Here is a 15,765-nt window from a genome sequence, read left to right as displayed (position 1 = left end):
TACCAAATTTCTTAAGAGCCAGGATGGAGCATATCACATAACGTGAGATCATGCAGTGGAACAATATGTGATGTTATATGATCAGTCATTTGTGTCCCCTTATCTCCCCCTTGTTTGTCACAGTCATTAGTGTCTCCTTATCTTCCCCTCTTTGTCACAGTCATTACTGTCCCCTCATCTCCCTCCTGTGTGTCAGTCATTACTGTCCCCTCATCTCCCTTCTGTGTGTCAGTCATTACTGTCCCCTCATCTCCCTCCTGTGTGTCACAGTCATTACTGGCTCCTCATCTCCCTTCTGTGTCACAGTCATTACTGTCCCCTCATCTCCCTCCTGTGTGTCAGTCATTATTGTCCCCCCATCTCCCTCCTGTGTGTCACAGTCATTACTGTCCCCTCATCTCCCTCCTGTGTGTCACAGTCATTGCTGGCTCCTCATCTCCCTTCTGTGTCACAGTCATTACTGTCCCTCATCTCCCTCCTGTGTGTCACAGTCATTACTGTCCCCTCATCTCCCTTCTGTGTGTCACAGTCATTACTGTCCCCTCATCTCCCTCCTGTGTGTCACAGTCATTACTGTCCCCTCATCTCCCTTCTGTGTGTCACAGTCATTACTGTCCCCTCATCTCCCTCCTGTGTGTCACAGTCATTAGTGTCCCCTTATCTCCCTCCTGTGTGTCACAGTCATTAGTGTCTCCTTATCTTCCCCCCTTTGTCACAGTCATTACTGCCCCCTCATCTCCCTTCTGTGTGTCAGTCATTACTGTCCCCTCATCTCCCTCCTGTGTGTCACAGTCATTCCTGGCTCCTCATCTCCTTTCTGTGTCACAGTCATTACTGTCCCCTCATCTCCTTCCTGTGTGTCACAGTCATTACTGTCCCCTCATCTCCCTAACGGTGTGTCGCAGTCATTACTGTTCCCTCATCTCCCTCCTGTGTGTCACAGTCATTACTGTCCCCTCATCTCCCTCCTGTGTGTCACAGTCATTACTGGCTCCTCATCTCCCTTCTGTGTCACAGTCATTACTGTCCCCTCATCTCCCTCCTGTGTGTCACAGTCATTACTGTCCCCTCATCTCCCTCCTGTGTGTCACAGTCATTACTGTCCCTTCATCTCCCTTCTGTGTGTCACAGTCATTACTGTCCCCTCATCTCCCTCCTGTGTGTCAGTCATTACTGTCCCCTCATCTCCCTTCTGTGTGTCACAGTCATTACTGTCCCCTTATCTCCCTCCTGTGTGTCACAGTCATTACTCTCCCCTCATCTCCCTTCTGTGTCACCGTCATTACTGTCCCCTCATCTTCCTCCTGTGTGTCACAGTCATTACTGTCCCCTCATCTCCCTCCTGTTTGTCATAGTCATTACTGTCTCCTCATCTCCCTCCTGTTTCAAATAAACAATAATTTTTTACTTACCTCCACTTACATTCCATAGGCTATTTATTGGCTGCCCCGATCACCTGACTTCCAAAACCTTGGGCATCACAATGAAATTCTTAGTCACCTTGCGACCTGGCACCCAGCAATTGTCAAGCCCTGCCATACAATAAACTTGTGAAACCTGTATTCCAAAGTTTTCTTTAGATTGTATTTAATCTGTGCAGGCAAGGTAGATTGAAGACAGAGAGAGTGATACAGCTAACAATAAGACTGTCAATAACTGAGTCATTTAATGTGTTGTGTATGAATGACTGCTATTATTTACTGAATATTTTTCATGGTCAAATGAGCCTGCAATACATTTTTGCCTTTCTGCATGGGACTCTTGTCATAGCAGGGTTAAGGATTATGGATTATGTGTCTGTAATGTAATATCCCTATAATCTCTGTCTAATCTCTTCTTCTCTCTGCCCCATCTCCCAGCCCGAAGCTTTAACCTGCAGAAATCAGAGAGTATGCTTCGAAAGGTGAGGACTTTATACCTGCAGGAAAACATGATAACGTGTATAAACTTTAACCCTGTATTAAAACACCACTGTTTGCTCCGAAGCTTTAAAGGGTACCTCTCATCAAAAAAACTTTTGATATATTATAGATTAATGCAAAAAAGGAAGAATGTCCAGCGCACACACGTATAAAACTGAGCTGCTTTATTGCATAGTTGCCATAGGAAACATCGGACACTCAGGTAACGTGACGCGTTTCGGCTAGGGATCGACCGATATAGTTTTTTTAGGGCCGATACCGATACCGATAATCGGTGCAGGTTAGGGCCGATAGCCGATAACTTATACCGATATTCCGGTATAAGTTATCGGCTATTTAACCCCCTGCGACACCGCTGCAGATCATTGATTTAAAGCGCCCGCTTTAAATCAATGATCTGCAGCGGTGTCGCAGGGGGTTAAATAGCCGATAACTTATACATTCTTTTGCGGGGCCATAGGCCGCCGCCGCCACCACCCGCTTCTCTCCCCTTACCTGTCAGGGTGATCCGGGCCATCCATCCATCGTTCCTGTAGCATCCGGGGGCGTTCCGGGTGGAGGGTGGTCCGGTCCGGGCTGTCCTTCTTCTCCGGCGGTCATCTTCTCCACTCCGGGCAGGCTCCGGCCTAGTACGCTGCATAGACGTCGCTGCGCAGTGACGCCCGTGCGCAGTGACGCACCTGACGTCACGGCGTAGCGGCGTCTATGCAGCGTACTAGGCCGGAGCCTGCCCGGAGTGGAGAAGAAGACCGTGGGAGAAGAAGGACAGCCCGGACCACCCTCCACCCGGAACGCCCCCGGACGCTACAGGAACGATGGATGGATGGCCCGGACCACCCCCATTACTGGTAAGTTTAATTTTTTTATTGACTGGGAGGGTGGGGCCCGACCGGTATAGCGGTATGGGAAAAAATCCATACCGGTATACCGCCTAGCATCACGGTGGGGGGTGCGGTGGGTCGGCGGTGCGGTGCGGCGGGTCGAGGGGGTGGCGGTGCGGGGGGCGGGGCATTATCGGCTTATCGGCAAGATAATTGCCGATACCGATAATGCCCAAAATCGTGATTATCGGCCGATAATATCGGCCATACCGATAATCGGTCGATCCCTAGTTTCGGCCAGCAAGGCCTTAGTCATACCTTATAGATTAATGTATGCAGAATAACTTTACAATTGAATGTTATTAAAAAAATATGCTTCTTTCTATTTAATTTTCCACTTTGAAGAAATGACCACTAGGGGTCTCCCTACCAGTCCTGGCAGCAAGCATTTCAGACTCATGCTGGAGTCCTAAACACTACGAGCTGCCAGTCTGCTTTGTTCACAAAGGAGAACACTCAGAGCTGCCAGCCTGCTTTGTTCACAGCCTGTTTGGCTGTGAACAAAGCAGGCTGGCAGCTCTGAGTGTTTAGGACTCCAGCATGAGTCAGAAATGCTTGCTGACAGGACTGATCGGGAAAAATACAATAGAATGAAGCATATTTTTCATTAACATGCTATTGGAAAGTTATTCAACATTCATTAATCTAAAATATATCAAAAGTTTATTTGATGAGAGGTACCCTTTAAAGAGCTCTTCCTAAAACTCTTCTGAAGTTGTCTATGGGAGCCCAGTACCAGCCACTCTCTAGAGAACCATAAAAGAAATAAGCAAAGTATACCCTATCACAGTGGTTTTCAACCTGCGGACCTCCAGATGTTACAAAACTACAACTCCCTGCATGCCCCTCCAGATGTTGCAAAACTACAACTCCCAGCATGCCCAGACAGCCAACGGCTGTCCGGGCATGCTGGGAGTTGTAGTTTTGCAACATCTGGAGGTCCGCAGGTTGGAGACCACTGCCCTATCAGATCTGAACTATTGGGCCTGATTGTCCCAGAAGTGGCAACATGAGATCCTTAGAAGTGTCTTACCCTTCTTATTTTCAAGATACCAAGGTTTACAAAGGAGAAGGGGCTTATGCAGCATTTACTGAATACAGATACCCAGGAGACAGCACCCACACTCTGCCCAAATCTCTGCACTTTGTACTGAGAGAAAAGAACAGTGATTGTCCTGTCCTTGCTTCTCTCTCATAAGGCCTATTATTTTTAATATCTACTTAGCAGTACACTTGGGGTCCCCCCAAACATCCTGAATTTTTTAATATTTGATATTTTAGGGCAGTGATTTCTAATCTATGTGCCTCCAGATGCCCAAAACTACAACTTCCAGATTGCCCAGACAGCCTTTGGCTTTCTCAGCATACTGGGAGTTTTAGGTTTGCAACAGCTGGAGGTACCTGGTTGGGAAACACTGTCTTAAATGGGTAGTCCAGGGAACTGAATTTTTAGACACTTATCCCTTGTCTACAGGATAGGGGATAAGTGTCTGATTGCAAGTTGTCTGACTGATAAAACCCCTGTGATCTCCTGTACGGGGCCCTGGCTACTTACACATCTTCCCCATCTTCTTGGACGTACGTAAGTGACGGCCTGCTCAGCCTATCAGGGGCTGCAGGGATGTCCTGCCTTAGCTGGTGATTGGTTGAGCGAGCCATCACTTGAGTTCATCCAGGATGTTTAGGGCCAGATGCGCCAAGGACGTGTAAGTACCCGCGTCCCATACAGGAAAACCGGGAAATATGAAGGATGGACTTGTACTTATCCTCCCTGCTGGATCCACTTCTGGCTTTGGCTTAAAAATTGCAGTGGCAGTTTTCCCCCAAAAAACGCCAGAAAAAAATAACTTACCCCAGTCCCAAGATATTATGGGGGAGATTTATCAAAACCTGTGCAAAGGAAAAGTTGCCCAGCTGCCCATAGCAACCAATCAGATCGCTTCTTTCATTTTGCAGAGGCCTTGTGAAAAATGAAAGGTTGATTGGTTGGTTGCTATGGGCAACTGGGCAACTTTTCCTTTGCGCAGGTTTTGATAAATCTTCCCCTCTGATGAAGTTACTACCATTACTGATACTATTCACATTGATGATTATTTTTTACATTTGTTCTGCAGCATATGGAGTTTCGGAAGCACATGGATTCTGACAATGCGCTGGAGAAGTGGCAACCCCCAGAAGTGAGTCACAGAGCATGCTCCATTTTCCTTCATTCTGCATGGATTAAACTAAACTATGCTTGCTTGCCCAGCAAATTCTATCTCAATATTTAGGCAGAATCTGGCTCGGAGATCTGTGCGGATCTTGATGCAGATTTACTTATTTACTTCAGGCAGATTGTTAAGCTCCTTTTGATTTCAGCAATGTAAATGTTAGCTGTAACGTGCCCTAAACATAAGAAACTTGTCAGACACATAGAGGTGATTACTTTAATGTTACCTGATTTATGGTATGTATGGTATATTTGTCTATTATCCTTTATGCAGCAGTATACAGTATACCTCTACGGGGCCCACCACCTGACCTACATGGTTGCAAAAAATATTACAATATTTGGCCAAGGCAGCACAATCTCTACACTGTATGGATATGACTGCTTTGAAGAATATGTGTAAGGAGGCTAAGGGTGCGTTCACACGCTCTTTTGTTTTTGCAGGTTTTCCGCAGTGTATTTGAAAGGGGCGGCTCTTCTCGGCTGTCCATAGCAGATTGTCCGCGGCGGAATTTACGCTGCGGAAAATCCGCCGCAAGCCCCATTGAAGTCAGTATGGACTGCAGCGGATTTTCCTGCGGACAATCTGCTATGGACAGCCGAGAAGAGCCCCCTTTCAAATACGCTGCGGAAAACCCGCAAAAACAAAGTGTGAACGCAGCCTAAAGCATACTTCTGTTCTGGAGTACAAGGAAGGTGGAATGAGGACAAACTGAGCGCATTAGAAGCAGAGGTGCCCATGTTAATGCACCCAGAAATGTTGTCATGCCACTTACCGAACATAGACAGTTTCTTGCCAGGCAGAAAAGCAGGTGTGATGTATAATCTTAACCACGTACCTTACTACATATTGACCACTATATTTACACATTTAAGTTCATTCTTGCATAACGTATGATCTACAATAAATGCTATGCTCTTTTCAGTGGGAACATATGCAAAAAGCAGTTGTTTATTTCAGAGATATTTAAGCTGAGCAGTTGATCTGGCTGCAGCCCAGACCTACAAAATCCTTTCAACTGATCCGCTAACAAAACCTGTTCTGGATATAGAAAGGTGTCAGATTAGTGATAACCCTTATTGACACCCTTGCCTCTGTGTGCCAAGAAACAAATATGGCTAATCCACTTGCCTCATTTAGGCCTTTTTCACACCTACTTCTTTTTCTTTACTTACTTGTACAAAATACCATTCATTTCAAGCAGTGTTGGCACCATTTATTGTTTTTGAACATACATTTTTTCTATAGACAAACTTTGATGGAAAAACACTAGACAAAAATGCCATACCCAGACCATGCTGCAGTAAAAAAAAGGAAAACCTTACTGACAAAAAAATTATTCCACCAAAACACCACAAAAATGGAAACAAAACACTAGGATAAACTGTGGGGGAGATAATCAAAAGTTGTCTAACAGTAAACCTGGCTTTGTTGCCCATAGCAACGAATCACAGCTCCGCTTTCATGCCTTAGGAAGCTCTAGTAAAGTAAAAGCTGAGCTGTGACTGGTTGCTATGGGCGACACCAGACGGTTTTACTATTAGACAGTTTTTTAATTCATATAACCTCTTGTCTAAGAAACCACCCTTAGGCTTGGTTCCCTTTCATTTTGAATACACTTCTGGCTTTGGTTAAAAAACTGCAGTGGCAGTTTTCCAAAAAATCACCAAAAAGAAAACAGTGTGGAAACCTAGCCTAAGGGTAGGGTCACACGTAACGGATCGGCAGCATATTTTACGCTGCAGAGGTGACCTGACCCTATACTGTGCCTCCAGCTGTTCCCCCACGCATACGCAATGTACTCAGACATTATGGCCGCTCCGAACAAGGCCAAACAGCTTGAGGATCAGGTCACCAGCGGATCTGCAGCGTAAAATACGTTGTGGATCTGTCACGTGCCCTACCCTAAGGCTACAAACAGACACATTTTTTTCTTTTTGTACAGATGCTTTTTTTTACACCGTAACCACAGTATGCTGCAATAAAAAATAAAAAAAGCCAAAAACACAACTATAGGGTTAAAAAAAAAATTTCAGTTTAGGTACGGCATTTCATAATTCCCAGCTAACATCTGGCTGCAGGACTTTGTTGTCCAAAATAAAACCTTGCAGCAAGTATGGAGTTTTTTTTTGTTTTTGTCCGTTTTTGCATAAAAATACTGTGGGGGAGATTTATCAAAACCTAGGCAGAAGAAAAGTTGACCAGTTGCTCATAGCAACCAATCAGATCACTTCTTTCATTTTTCACAGGCCTCTTTAAAAATGAAAGAAGCCATCTGATTGGTTGCTATGGGCAACTGGGCAACTTTTCCTCTGCACAGGTTTTGATAAATCTCCCCATAAGTCTGTTCCATAATAGCGTATTCTAAGGCCAGGTTTACACGGCAAAATATCTGTGTGGAATTTCAAATGAATCTTCTGCACGGACATTCTTCAACAGCATAGTCCCATTGATTGCAATGGGACCAATGGGATTCTGCTGCTCTGTTTACATTGCAGAATTTCTGCGACAGCAACATCTGCCACAGAAACGCTGATTCCAGCATCCGCGAAAACATTGAACATGGTCAATGTTTTTGGGGATTCCGCAAGGAAATGCATTGCCGTCTGTGAGATGGAGCAGTGCTGAAATTTTCTGTACGGACATTCTTCCATATGAACATAGCCTAAGACTCTTTTTTTTTTTATTGCTGAGCTATCCTCAATTTCCCTATCCCTATTATGTAAAATACGTAAAATAAAAACCTATACATAAATATATACATTATTGGTATTGCAGCACCCACAACCATCCATTCTGTAAAAGTGATTATTGATCCTGCTTGGTAAACTCCTTAAAAAAAAAAACAATAAAATAAAAAAATAAAAACTTGCCACTATACTTTCTTCCTTTTAATGCCAGAAAAAAGTTTTTTAAGGGTACAATCACATATGTATATTTTGCTGCAGGTTTTCTGCAGCTGTGTTTGCTACCCACTTAGCTAAATCCACTGCAGAAAATATGCACTTGTGAACATACCCTAATTTATTATGTACCCCAAAATAACACCTTTGAAAATGACAACTTTGTCCACAACGACAAGCACTTATGTGCCTACATCAACATAAAAAATAGGCTAGCTAACATTTTATTAGGTACATGATTCCTCTACCTAGTTGCTGCTTGCAAATGATCCACTAGGGGGAGCATACAGTATGGGGATATATGCAGTTTCTTTTGAACTCAAAAAATATCTTTGTCCTATAAGCTTGTCGGTACTCCCTGCATTCAGCCAGAATTGTATCAGGTAGGAATCAGAGAATTCAGGTTTGGAAAACACAGCTTTTAGTTATTTCAGTATCTTGTTCATGCGAATTAAAGCTCCACATAAAAAAAAGACAAAATACTATTATATAACTCATTTATTATTGTCTGTATATGAACCATTAAATTATGATCCAGTATTGTAACTACCTCTTTACCCCAAGATCTTCTAAACAGTTTTTCCATATATGTTGCTATAGTTCCTTTTGTTTGTGTCCTCCTCAGGTAGCCCAGAAGTATTTGTCTGGGGGACTGTGTGGTTATGATCGGGAAGGCAGCCCTATTTGGTATGACGTTGTCGGGCCTTTGGACCCAAAAGGTTTGCTGTTCTCTGCTTCCAGGCAGGACCTTATAAAGACCAAAATGAGAGACTGTGAGAGAATGTACCTGGAATGCCGTAAGCAGAGCGAGAAGGTGACAGTATTTAGAATGTTAAAATCTATAACCTAATAAACAATAACTCTTTATTTATATAGCACACACAGATTCCACTCAAATTGGTCTCTGACCCCATTGGGGCTCACAATTAGAGATGAGCGAACTTACAGTAAATTTGATTCGTCACGAACTTCTCGGCTCGGCAGTTGATGACTTTTCCTGCATAAATTAGTTCAGCTTTCCGGTGCTTTGGTGGGCTGGAAAAGGTGGATACAGTCCTAGGAGACTCTTTCCTAGGAATGTATCCACCTTTTCCAGCCCACCGGACTACAGGTTGCAGCAATCAGAAGAACCATAAGTTACAGCAATGGCAGGCTTCAAATAGTAATCTTATGTTGTAAAAAATGTATACACACACAGATCAGCCATTACACTGAAACCACTGACAGGTGAAGTAGATAACCTCCATTATCTTGTTACATTAGCCCCTGTCCAGAGGTAAGGCATATCATATGTTTGTGGAAGCAGGCATAAGAATCTGAGTGACTTTGATATGGCCAAAACCATGATAGGACAGCAGGTCTTGTGTGGTGTTCCTGGTAATCAATGGTTTTTCTTTACCAAAAGTGGTCCAAGGAATGACAACCAGTCAACAGAGTCATTGGTAGCCAAGGCTGACACTGGGAACTAAATAAGTTTCTGCCTGCTATAATAGGAAGGTAGCAGAACACACAGTATATACAGCTTGCTGTTTCTGGGCTGCATCGTCACAAACCAGTCTGAATGCTCATGGTGACCCCTGTCCACTGTCAAAAGCACCTCTTAGGCTAGGTTCACACTTTGCAGAAAGTTTCCGCCCGGAGATTCCGAGTGCGGACAGCGTCGACTGAACCAGTCAGCGCTAGGACCGTGCGGACACTGCAGTCTCCAATAGACTGTAATGTGTTCCACGAGTATTTCCGCCTGAAGAATGAGTAACGCCATTCTTCAGGCGGAAATTTCCAAGCGGATTTTCCGTTCACAAATTCCGAAGTGTGAATTTGTGAATGGAAACCCATTCATTATACAGTACATTTAAGCAAGCAGAATTTCTGCCTGCAATTTCGAAGCTGAATTTTTAGGCGGAAATTCCATAGTGTGAACCTATGGAGAGAAGGCATCAGTTGTATTGTGATGCTATGGAAAATGTTATGCTTAGAACGGGTGCTGACATTCATGTAGATGTAAGGCTATGCTCACACTACTGTCAGAGGCCCCATCTGAAGCAGCAGTTCTGTATTGCTTATGTTGTCATCAGGGTGGCAGAACCTAAAGGGCACTATTATAAGGCAGTAGGATCTGTCTGGAGGCCGTCATTTGACAGTAATGGCACTGCCACTGGGGACCTGTGACGACACACACCACCTACCAGACATTGCTGCAGACAAGGAATGCCTCTATGACAACAGTATTCCCTAATAACATCTTTTAGAGTCACTGTAACGTCCTAAACTAAGTTTGGTTGGTTGTTCATCAGTTAACCTTTCTTCGGCTTCTTGTAGAAGGATGGAACTGTTATTATTTGTAAACATTTTTAAAGGATCTTATGTTTTACATTGTTTGTCTTTTTCAGCTGGGCAAAAGAGTTGAAGAGGTTGTGATGATCTATGATGTTGAAGGTTTGGGATTAAAGCATCTATGGAAACCAGCCGTAGATTTGTATTGTGAGGTAAGAGAACTTGGCTTTAAAGGAAAACTGTCACATATTTTCTCCTGCACTATCCACATGTACTGGTGGATAGTGGGGGAGACGCTGATTAAAACGAGCCCTACCTTGGTCTGATCCGCACCGCCGTTCGCCCGCAATTGTAGTTTTAATCTCTGTGTATATCCTGCTTTAACTGGCAAAGGCTGGGCTTCTGCGGGCTAACTGACACTGACGTCAGAGCCGCTCATGAATATTCATCCCCCTCCCTCTGGTTAGGAGCGGCGAAGAGAGGGAGAACAGAAGGGATGAATATTCATGAGCGGCGCTGACGTCAGTGTCAGTTAGCCCGCAGAAGCCCCGCCTTTGCCAGTTACAGCAGGATATACACAAAGATTAAAACTACAATTGCGGGCGAACGGTGGCACGGATCAAACCAAGGTAGGGCTCGTTTTAATCAGCGTCTCCCGCACTATCCACCAGTACATGTGGATAGTGCAGGAGAAAATATGTGACAGTTTTCCTTTAATGCTGCTTGTAGTGTTTATATAAAAAATACCGTATTTACTCATTCATTGGAAATTAAAGGAGGAAATGTTTATGTTCTCCAGGTCTTGCAAATGTTTGAAGATAATTATCCCGAGGCTTTAAAGAGACTCTTTGTGGTAAAAGGTTAGTTCAACTTTCTATGTTGTCCCAATGGGACCAGTATTACAATGTTGGGGGATCCTTTATATATTAAGGGGGTTTTCCAGGCAAAACATTATGATGACCTATCCTCAAGATTGGTTATCAGTATGAAAATGTTATGTTGTTTACACTGGCACCCCTACCAGTCAGTTCATATCACGAAAAGCAGATAAAGAAGAGGATGGAGCACTCACCTTCCGAAGATTCTATATTTGTTATAATCCATACAAAACAACAGACAATTTCTGTTCAGGGAAGAGAGACACGTGCAGGAGTGCCCACTGGGCGAAGGCTGTTTATTAATATTCTGCACTTCATCCAGCCCATTGTCAACAAAAATAATCATTGAAGTAATCAGAGGGTGAGTGCTCGGTCCTCTTCTTTATCTAATTTTTATGATATGGATTTTAGTGACTGCCTATTTCATGTGTAGCACCACTGCCTCTGGACAGACACGGGAGTATATTGTCCAGCTGAGAGCACATTGGTAGCGTACAGCTGTGGAGTTCCAAATTTTCACAATCTTTGTAGTGACGCCTTGTCAGAATGCCAAAACTGTGCAGAAAGCAAATGGCTCCATACATTGTATAGTGGCAAAACTGGGTTACTGCTGTTTGGGGTCCCATTGAATATGAGCTGAGCTTCAGTAATCCAGTATTGTACTACCATTACACAATATAGGGAGCCTTCTTCTTCTTCTACTTTGTTTCACCGTATATGCCAGTGCCACAGCTCTAGCAGACAGGTGTTGGAATCCCACCAATCTGATAATAAAGACCTATCTTTAGGATAACCCCTGGATAAAAAAAAAACTTAAAGGGGTACTCCCGTGGAAATTTATTTTTTTAAATCAATTGGTGCCAGAAAGTTAAACAGATTTGTAAATCACTTCTATTAAAAAATCTTAATCCTTCCTGTACTTATCAGCTGCTGTATACTAAAGAGAAATCCAAAAAAGAAATGCATTTCCTCTGATGTCATGACCACAGTGCTCTCTGCTGTCCATTTTAGGAACTGTCCAGAGCAGGAGAAAATCCCCATAGCAAACATATGCGGCTCTGGACAGTTCCTAAAATGGACAGCAGAGGTCAGCAGAGAGCACTGTGGTCATGACATCAGAGGAAATGCATTAATTTTTTTGATTTCTCTTTAGTATACAGCCCCTAAAAAGTACTGTAAGGATTACGATTTTTTAATAGAAGTGGTTTACAAATCTGATTAACTTTCTGGCACCAGTTGATTTAAAAAAAAAAAAAAAAAAAAGTTTTCCACGGGAGTACCCCTTTAACACAGTATATGTTTTATGTTATATATAACTCCTCAGATTCATTTTGTCCTGTATATCTAACACCTGTTACTGATAAACATTATTCTTACAAACATTTATATTCACCCACTGCAGCTCCCAAACTTTTCCCAGTGGCATATAACCTTGTTAAACATTTCTTGAGTGAAGATACAAGAAGGAAGATCATTGTGGTAGGAGGTAGGTAACATGGAACATTTGTTTTGGACATGAACACAAAAAAATTGAGCTTAAGCCCCTTCTAGAAACATCACATACATATGAGGAATCAATATGTTACCAAATACCTCATGAGTCATGAAAACTATGCAATATAGTAAAGGTAAATAGTGATTAAATAAATGCCTTTGTTCTTTTTAAACGAAAACTAATGCATATTAAATGTACCCCATGATGGTGGCAAAAAAATATACAACTCATCCTGCAAAAAAAAACCCGCAAAGTTTCAAATAACAATGTAGTCAAAATAAAATAAAAAAATGATGGCTGGAATGTGTTTCTGTTTTTGTCTTCCCATTCTTGCGTTGCTTAAAATCGAATAGCTGGGGTATTGTGGCGGGAAAGGAAACCCCTGTCTATTATGTCCATATTCCCTAATACAATAAATGAACAGGGGATTGGACATCCTCTTCAACTATCAGAACATATGTCCTTATTTGAAAATTCCTAACCAGATATTGTAATTAATATAAATGTCAGCTTTTGATTGCGCTAGTAGAATTAGACATTAACACATTATATATTGTCTAGACAACTGGAAAGAAGTCCTTCAGAAATACATTCCAGCAGAAGAACTCCCAAAATATTATGGAGGAACACTGACAGACCCAGATGGTGATCCAAAATGCAAATCTAAGGTATTCAGATACTACACATAACCACAGTCTGAAACACTAGCCAATGTTTTTTTTTTTTTAAATTATCATTCTTATTATTATTGGGGCGCAAAAAACAAACATGAAACCGCATATGGCCGGGAAACCGCATACGGACGAAAAAGCAGCCGACCGGAGGCTGCGGTTCACTCCGGTCGGCTTATAGACATACATTAACTACGGTTCCCGAATACGGCTGAGTGCGGGCACCGCGATTAAGCCCCGCCCACCCCTCCTCCCAGCCGTATACGGAAACCGTAGTTCAAATCGTAGTGTGAACCAAGCCTAACATGGATGAAATGTGGCATGGGTTGTCTAAACTGACCCAGATGCAAATTGCTGAAAATGGCAGTAAAATATTGAGACAACTTTCCCAAATAATTAGCCATATAAATGGAATATAAAGGTATAAAGGTACTAAACACCATCCAAGTATTATTGCAAAACAGTTTACACAGTAGTAATAAAAGTGGAAGCATACACAGCATATGATTTCATGATTTCAATCCAATTGATACAGTATATCAGCAAAAAGTACAGCAGCACACTGCAAGTGCCAAGATAGATGGATCGATAGATAATGTGTATCATTTTAAATTGTGATATTGCCATAAAAAGATGGAGGTTCTTAGCATACCATTTGATCAAATAGTGTGTGCAATTGCACTATGTACACTGCTTGGTACAAACCCTACACTATAGAAATGCCTCTCCTGTACTAGCACTAAACCTACAACCTCTGGGCATGTAGGATCCAGCTATTCCCCCACATGCAATAAAAAAATTGGTCGGCACATCCAAAACAAGTATTTTACATATGCAGGTGCACACTGCTGTGGCTTAAAGGGGTACTCCAAAAACTTTTTTTTTTTAAATCAACTGGTGCCAGAAAGTTAAACAGATTTGTAAATGACTTCTATTTAAAAATCTTAATCCTTCCAGTACTATCAGCCGCTGTATGCTCCACAGGAAGTTCGTTTTTTTTTAAATTTCCTTTCTGTCTGACCACAGTGCTCTCTGCTGACACCTCTGTCCATTTTAGGAACTGTCCAGAGTAGGAGCAAATCCCCATAGCAAACTTCTCCTGCTCTGGACAGTTCCTGACATGGACAGAGGTGTCAGCAGAGAGCACTGTGGTCAGACAGAAAGGAAAAAAAAAAAAAAACTTCCTGTGGAGCATACAGTAGCTGATAGTACTGGAAGGATTAATATTTTTAAATAGAAGTAATTTACAAATCTGTTTAACTTTCTGGCACCAGTTGATTTAAAAGAAAATGTTTTCCACAGGAGTACCCCTTTAAATACAGATGCATGCACAAAAAATGCTTCAGATGTACTATGATACTGTGGTTTGTCTTACAGATAAATTACGGTGGGGACATCCCTAAATCATACTATTTACGGGACCAAGTGCAACAGAACTATGAGCAGAGTGTGAATATCAGCAGAGGTTCCAGTCAACAGACGGAGTATGAGATTCTGTTTCCAGGTTGTGTACTCAGGTAAGCAGTCGAGGCTTGTTGTCCTAGGTAGCCAGGTTGGATATAAGGCTATTATTTTTGCCCATAAAGAAAGTTCAATCACATGACTAATAATGTGTTGCCTTTGATTTAATTATTATGGGTTTTATCTTAGAACCAAGGGACTGAGGGGGCTATATATATCTTTGAGGAGAGCACCAAACTGGCTTTTGGAGTCTTATAGTTCCTTCAGTGCTCTACGTAAAAAGAGTAGGTATTCTCAGAAGAAGAAAAAGCTGCCACCCTGCTCTACACTAATGATGGGCAAGAACCCCAAAACAGCTGTCTATATAGGGTACTCTTCCTTTTTGCTAGAGATTCCGGCTTGGCTAATAATCCCCAGTCATGTTTCAAGGTTAAAGGGGTATTCCATGAAAAAACACTTATCTGCTGCTGAAGTTGAGTTGTTCTTTTCTGTCTGACAACTGTGCTCTCTGCTGACACCTCTGTCTTTCTCAGGAACTGTCCAGAGCCGGAGAGGTTTGCTATGGGGATTTGCTGCTACTCTGGACAGTTCCTGAGACAGACAGAGGTGTCAGCAGAGAGCACTGTGGTCAGACAGAAAAGAACAACTCAACTACTGGAAGGATTAAGATTTTTTTTATAGAACTAATTTACAAATCTGTTTAACTTTCTGGAGACAGTTGATATGAAAAAAAAATGTTTTTTCATGGAATACCCCTTTAATAATGGGGCTAAGCATTGACTTGCAGTGACACTACCTCCATAAGGCTCTCTTCCTTCTGGAAAATGGCCACTTTGCATATGTTAGAACCATAAAATTCATCATCTAGCCCAGTGTTTTCCAAACAGTGTGTCTCCTACTGTGTCATGGGCCATGCTGGGAGTTGTAGCTTTGCAACAGCTGGAAACCCGCTGTATGGAAAACACTGATTTAGCATTTTGTGCAGTAGCATAACCTTTAAAAGATCCCTTAAAAAAGGCAATGGGACTGTACTCAGGATATCATCACACCTGTACTTCTTATAGTCCCAC

The 15,765-nt window shown here is 42.5% G+C and overlaps 1 protein-coding gene and 1 long non-coding RNA gene across 2 annotated transcripts in view; one reads left to right on the top strand and one right to left on the bottom strand.

Annotated features, from left to right (window-relative positions):
* LOC130278985 (uncharacterized) overlaps positions 1 to 1,506 on the bottom strand; it is a 47,237-nt gene extending 45,731 nt beyond the window's left edge. Inside the window, exon 1 of the long non-coding RNA XR_008846005.1 lies at positions 1,413 to 1,506. This is a non-coding gene — a long non-coding RNA (uncharacterized LOC130278985). The remainder of the gene's footprint in view (positions 1 to 1,412) is intronic.
* SEC14L2 (SEC14 like lipid binding 2) overlaps positions 1 to 15,765 on the top strand; it is a 53,422-nt gene that overhangs the window by 25,825 nt on the left and 11,832 nt on the right. Inside the window, exons 3-10 of the mRNA XM_056528660.1 lie at positions 1,860 to 1,903; positions 4,918 to 4,980; positions 8,542 to 8,730; positions 10,307 to 10,402; positions 10,990 to 11,050; positions 12,471 to 12,554; positions 13,125 to 13,231; positions 14,612 to 14,751. Coding sequence (XP_056384635.1) covers positions 1,860 to 1,903; positions 4,918 to 4,980; positions 8,542 to 8,730; positions 10,307 to 10,402; positions 10,990 to 11,050; positions 12,471 to 12,554; positions 13,125 to 13,231; positions 14,612 to 14,751 — 784 coding nt within the window. The remainder of the gene's footprint in view (positions 1 to 1,859; positions 1,904 to 4,917; positions 4,981 to 8,541; positions 8,731 to 10,306; positions 10,403 to 10,989; positions 11,051 to 12,470; positions 12,555 to 13,124; positions 13,232 to 14,611; positions 14,752 to 15,765) is intronic.

The sequence above is a fragment of the Hyla sarda genome, chromosome 1, assembly GCF_029499605.1.
Source record: "Hyla sarda isolate aHylSar1 chromosome 1, aHylSar1.hap1, whole genome shotgun sequence".
NCBI lineage: Eukaryota > Metazoa > Chordata > Amphibia > Anura > Hylidae > Hyla > Hyla sarda.
Note: the sequence above shows the minus strand (reverse complement) of the source record. Positions and strands in the feature narration are given on the sequence as shown.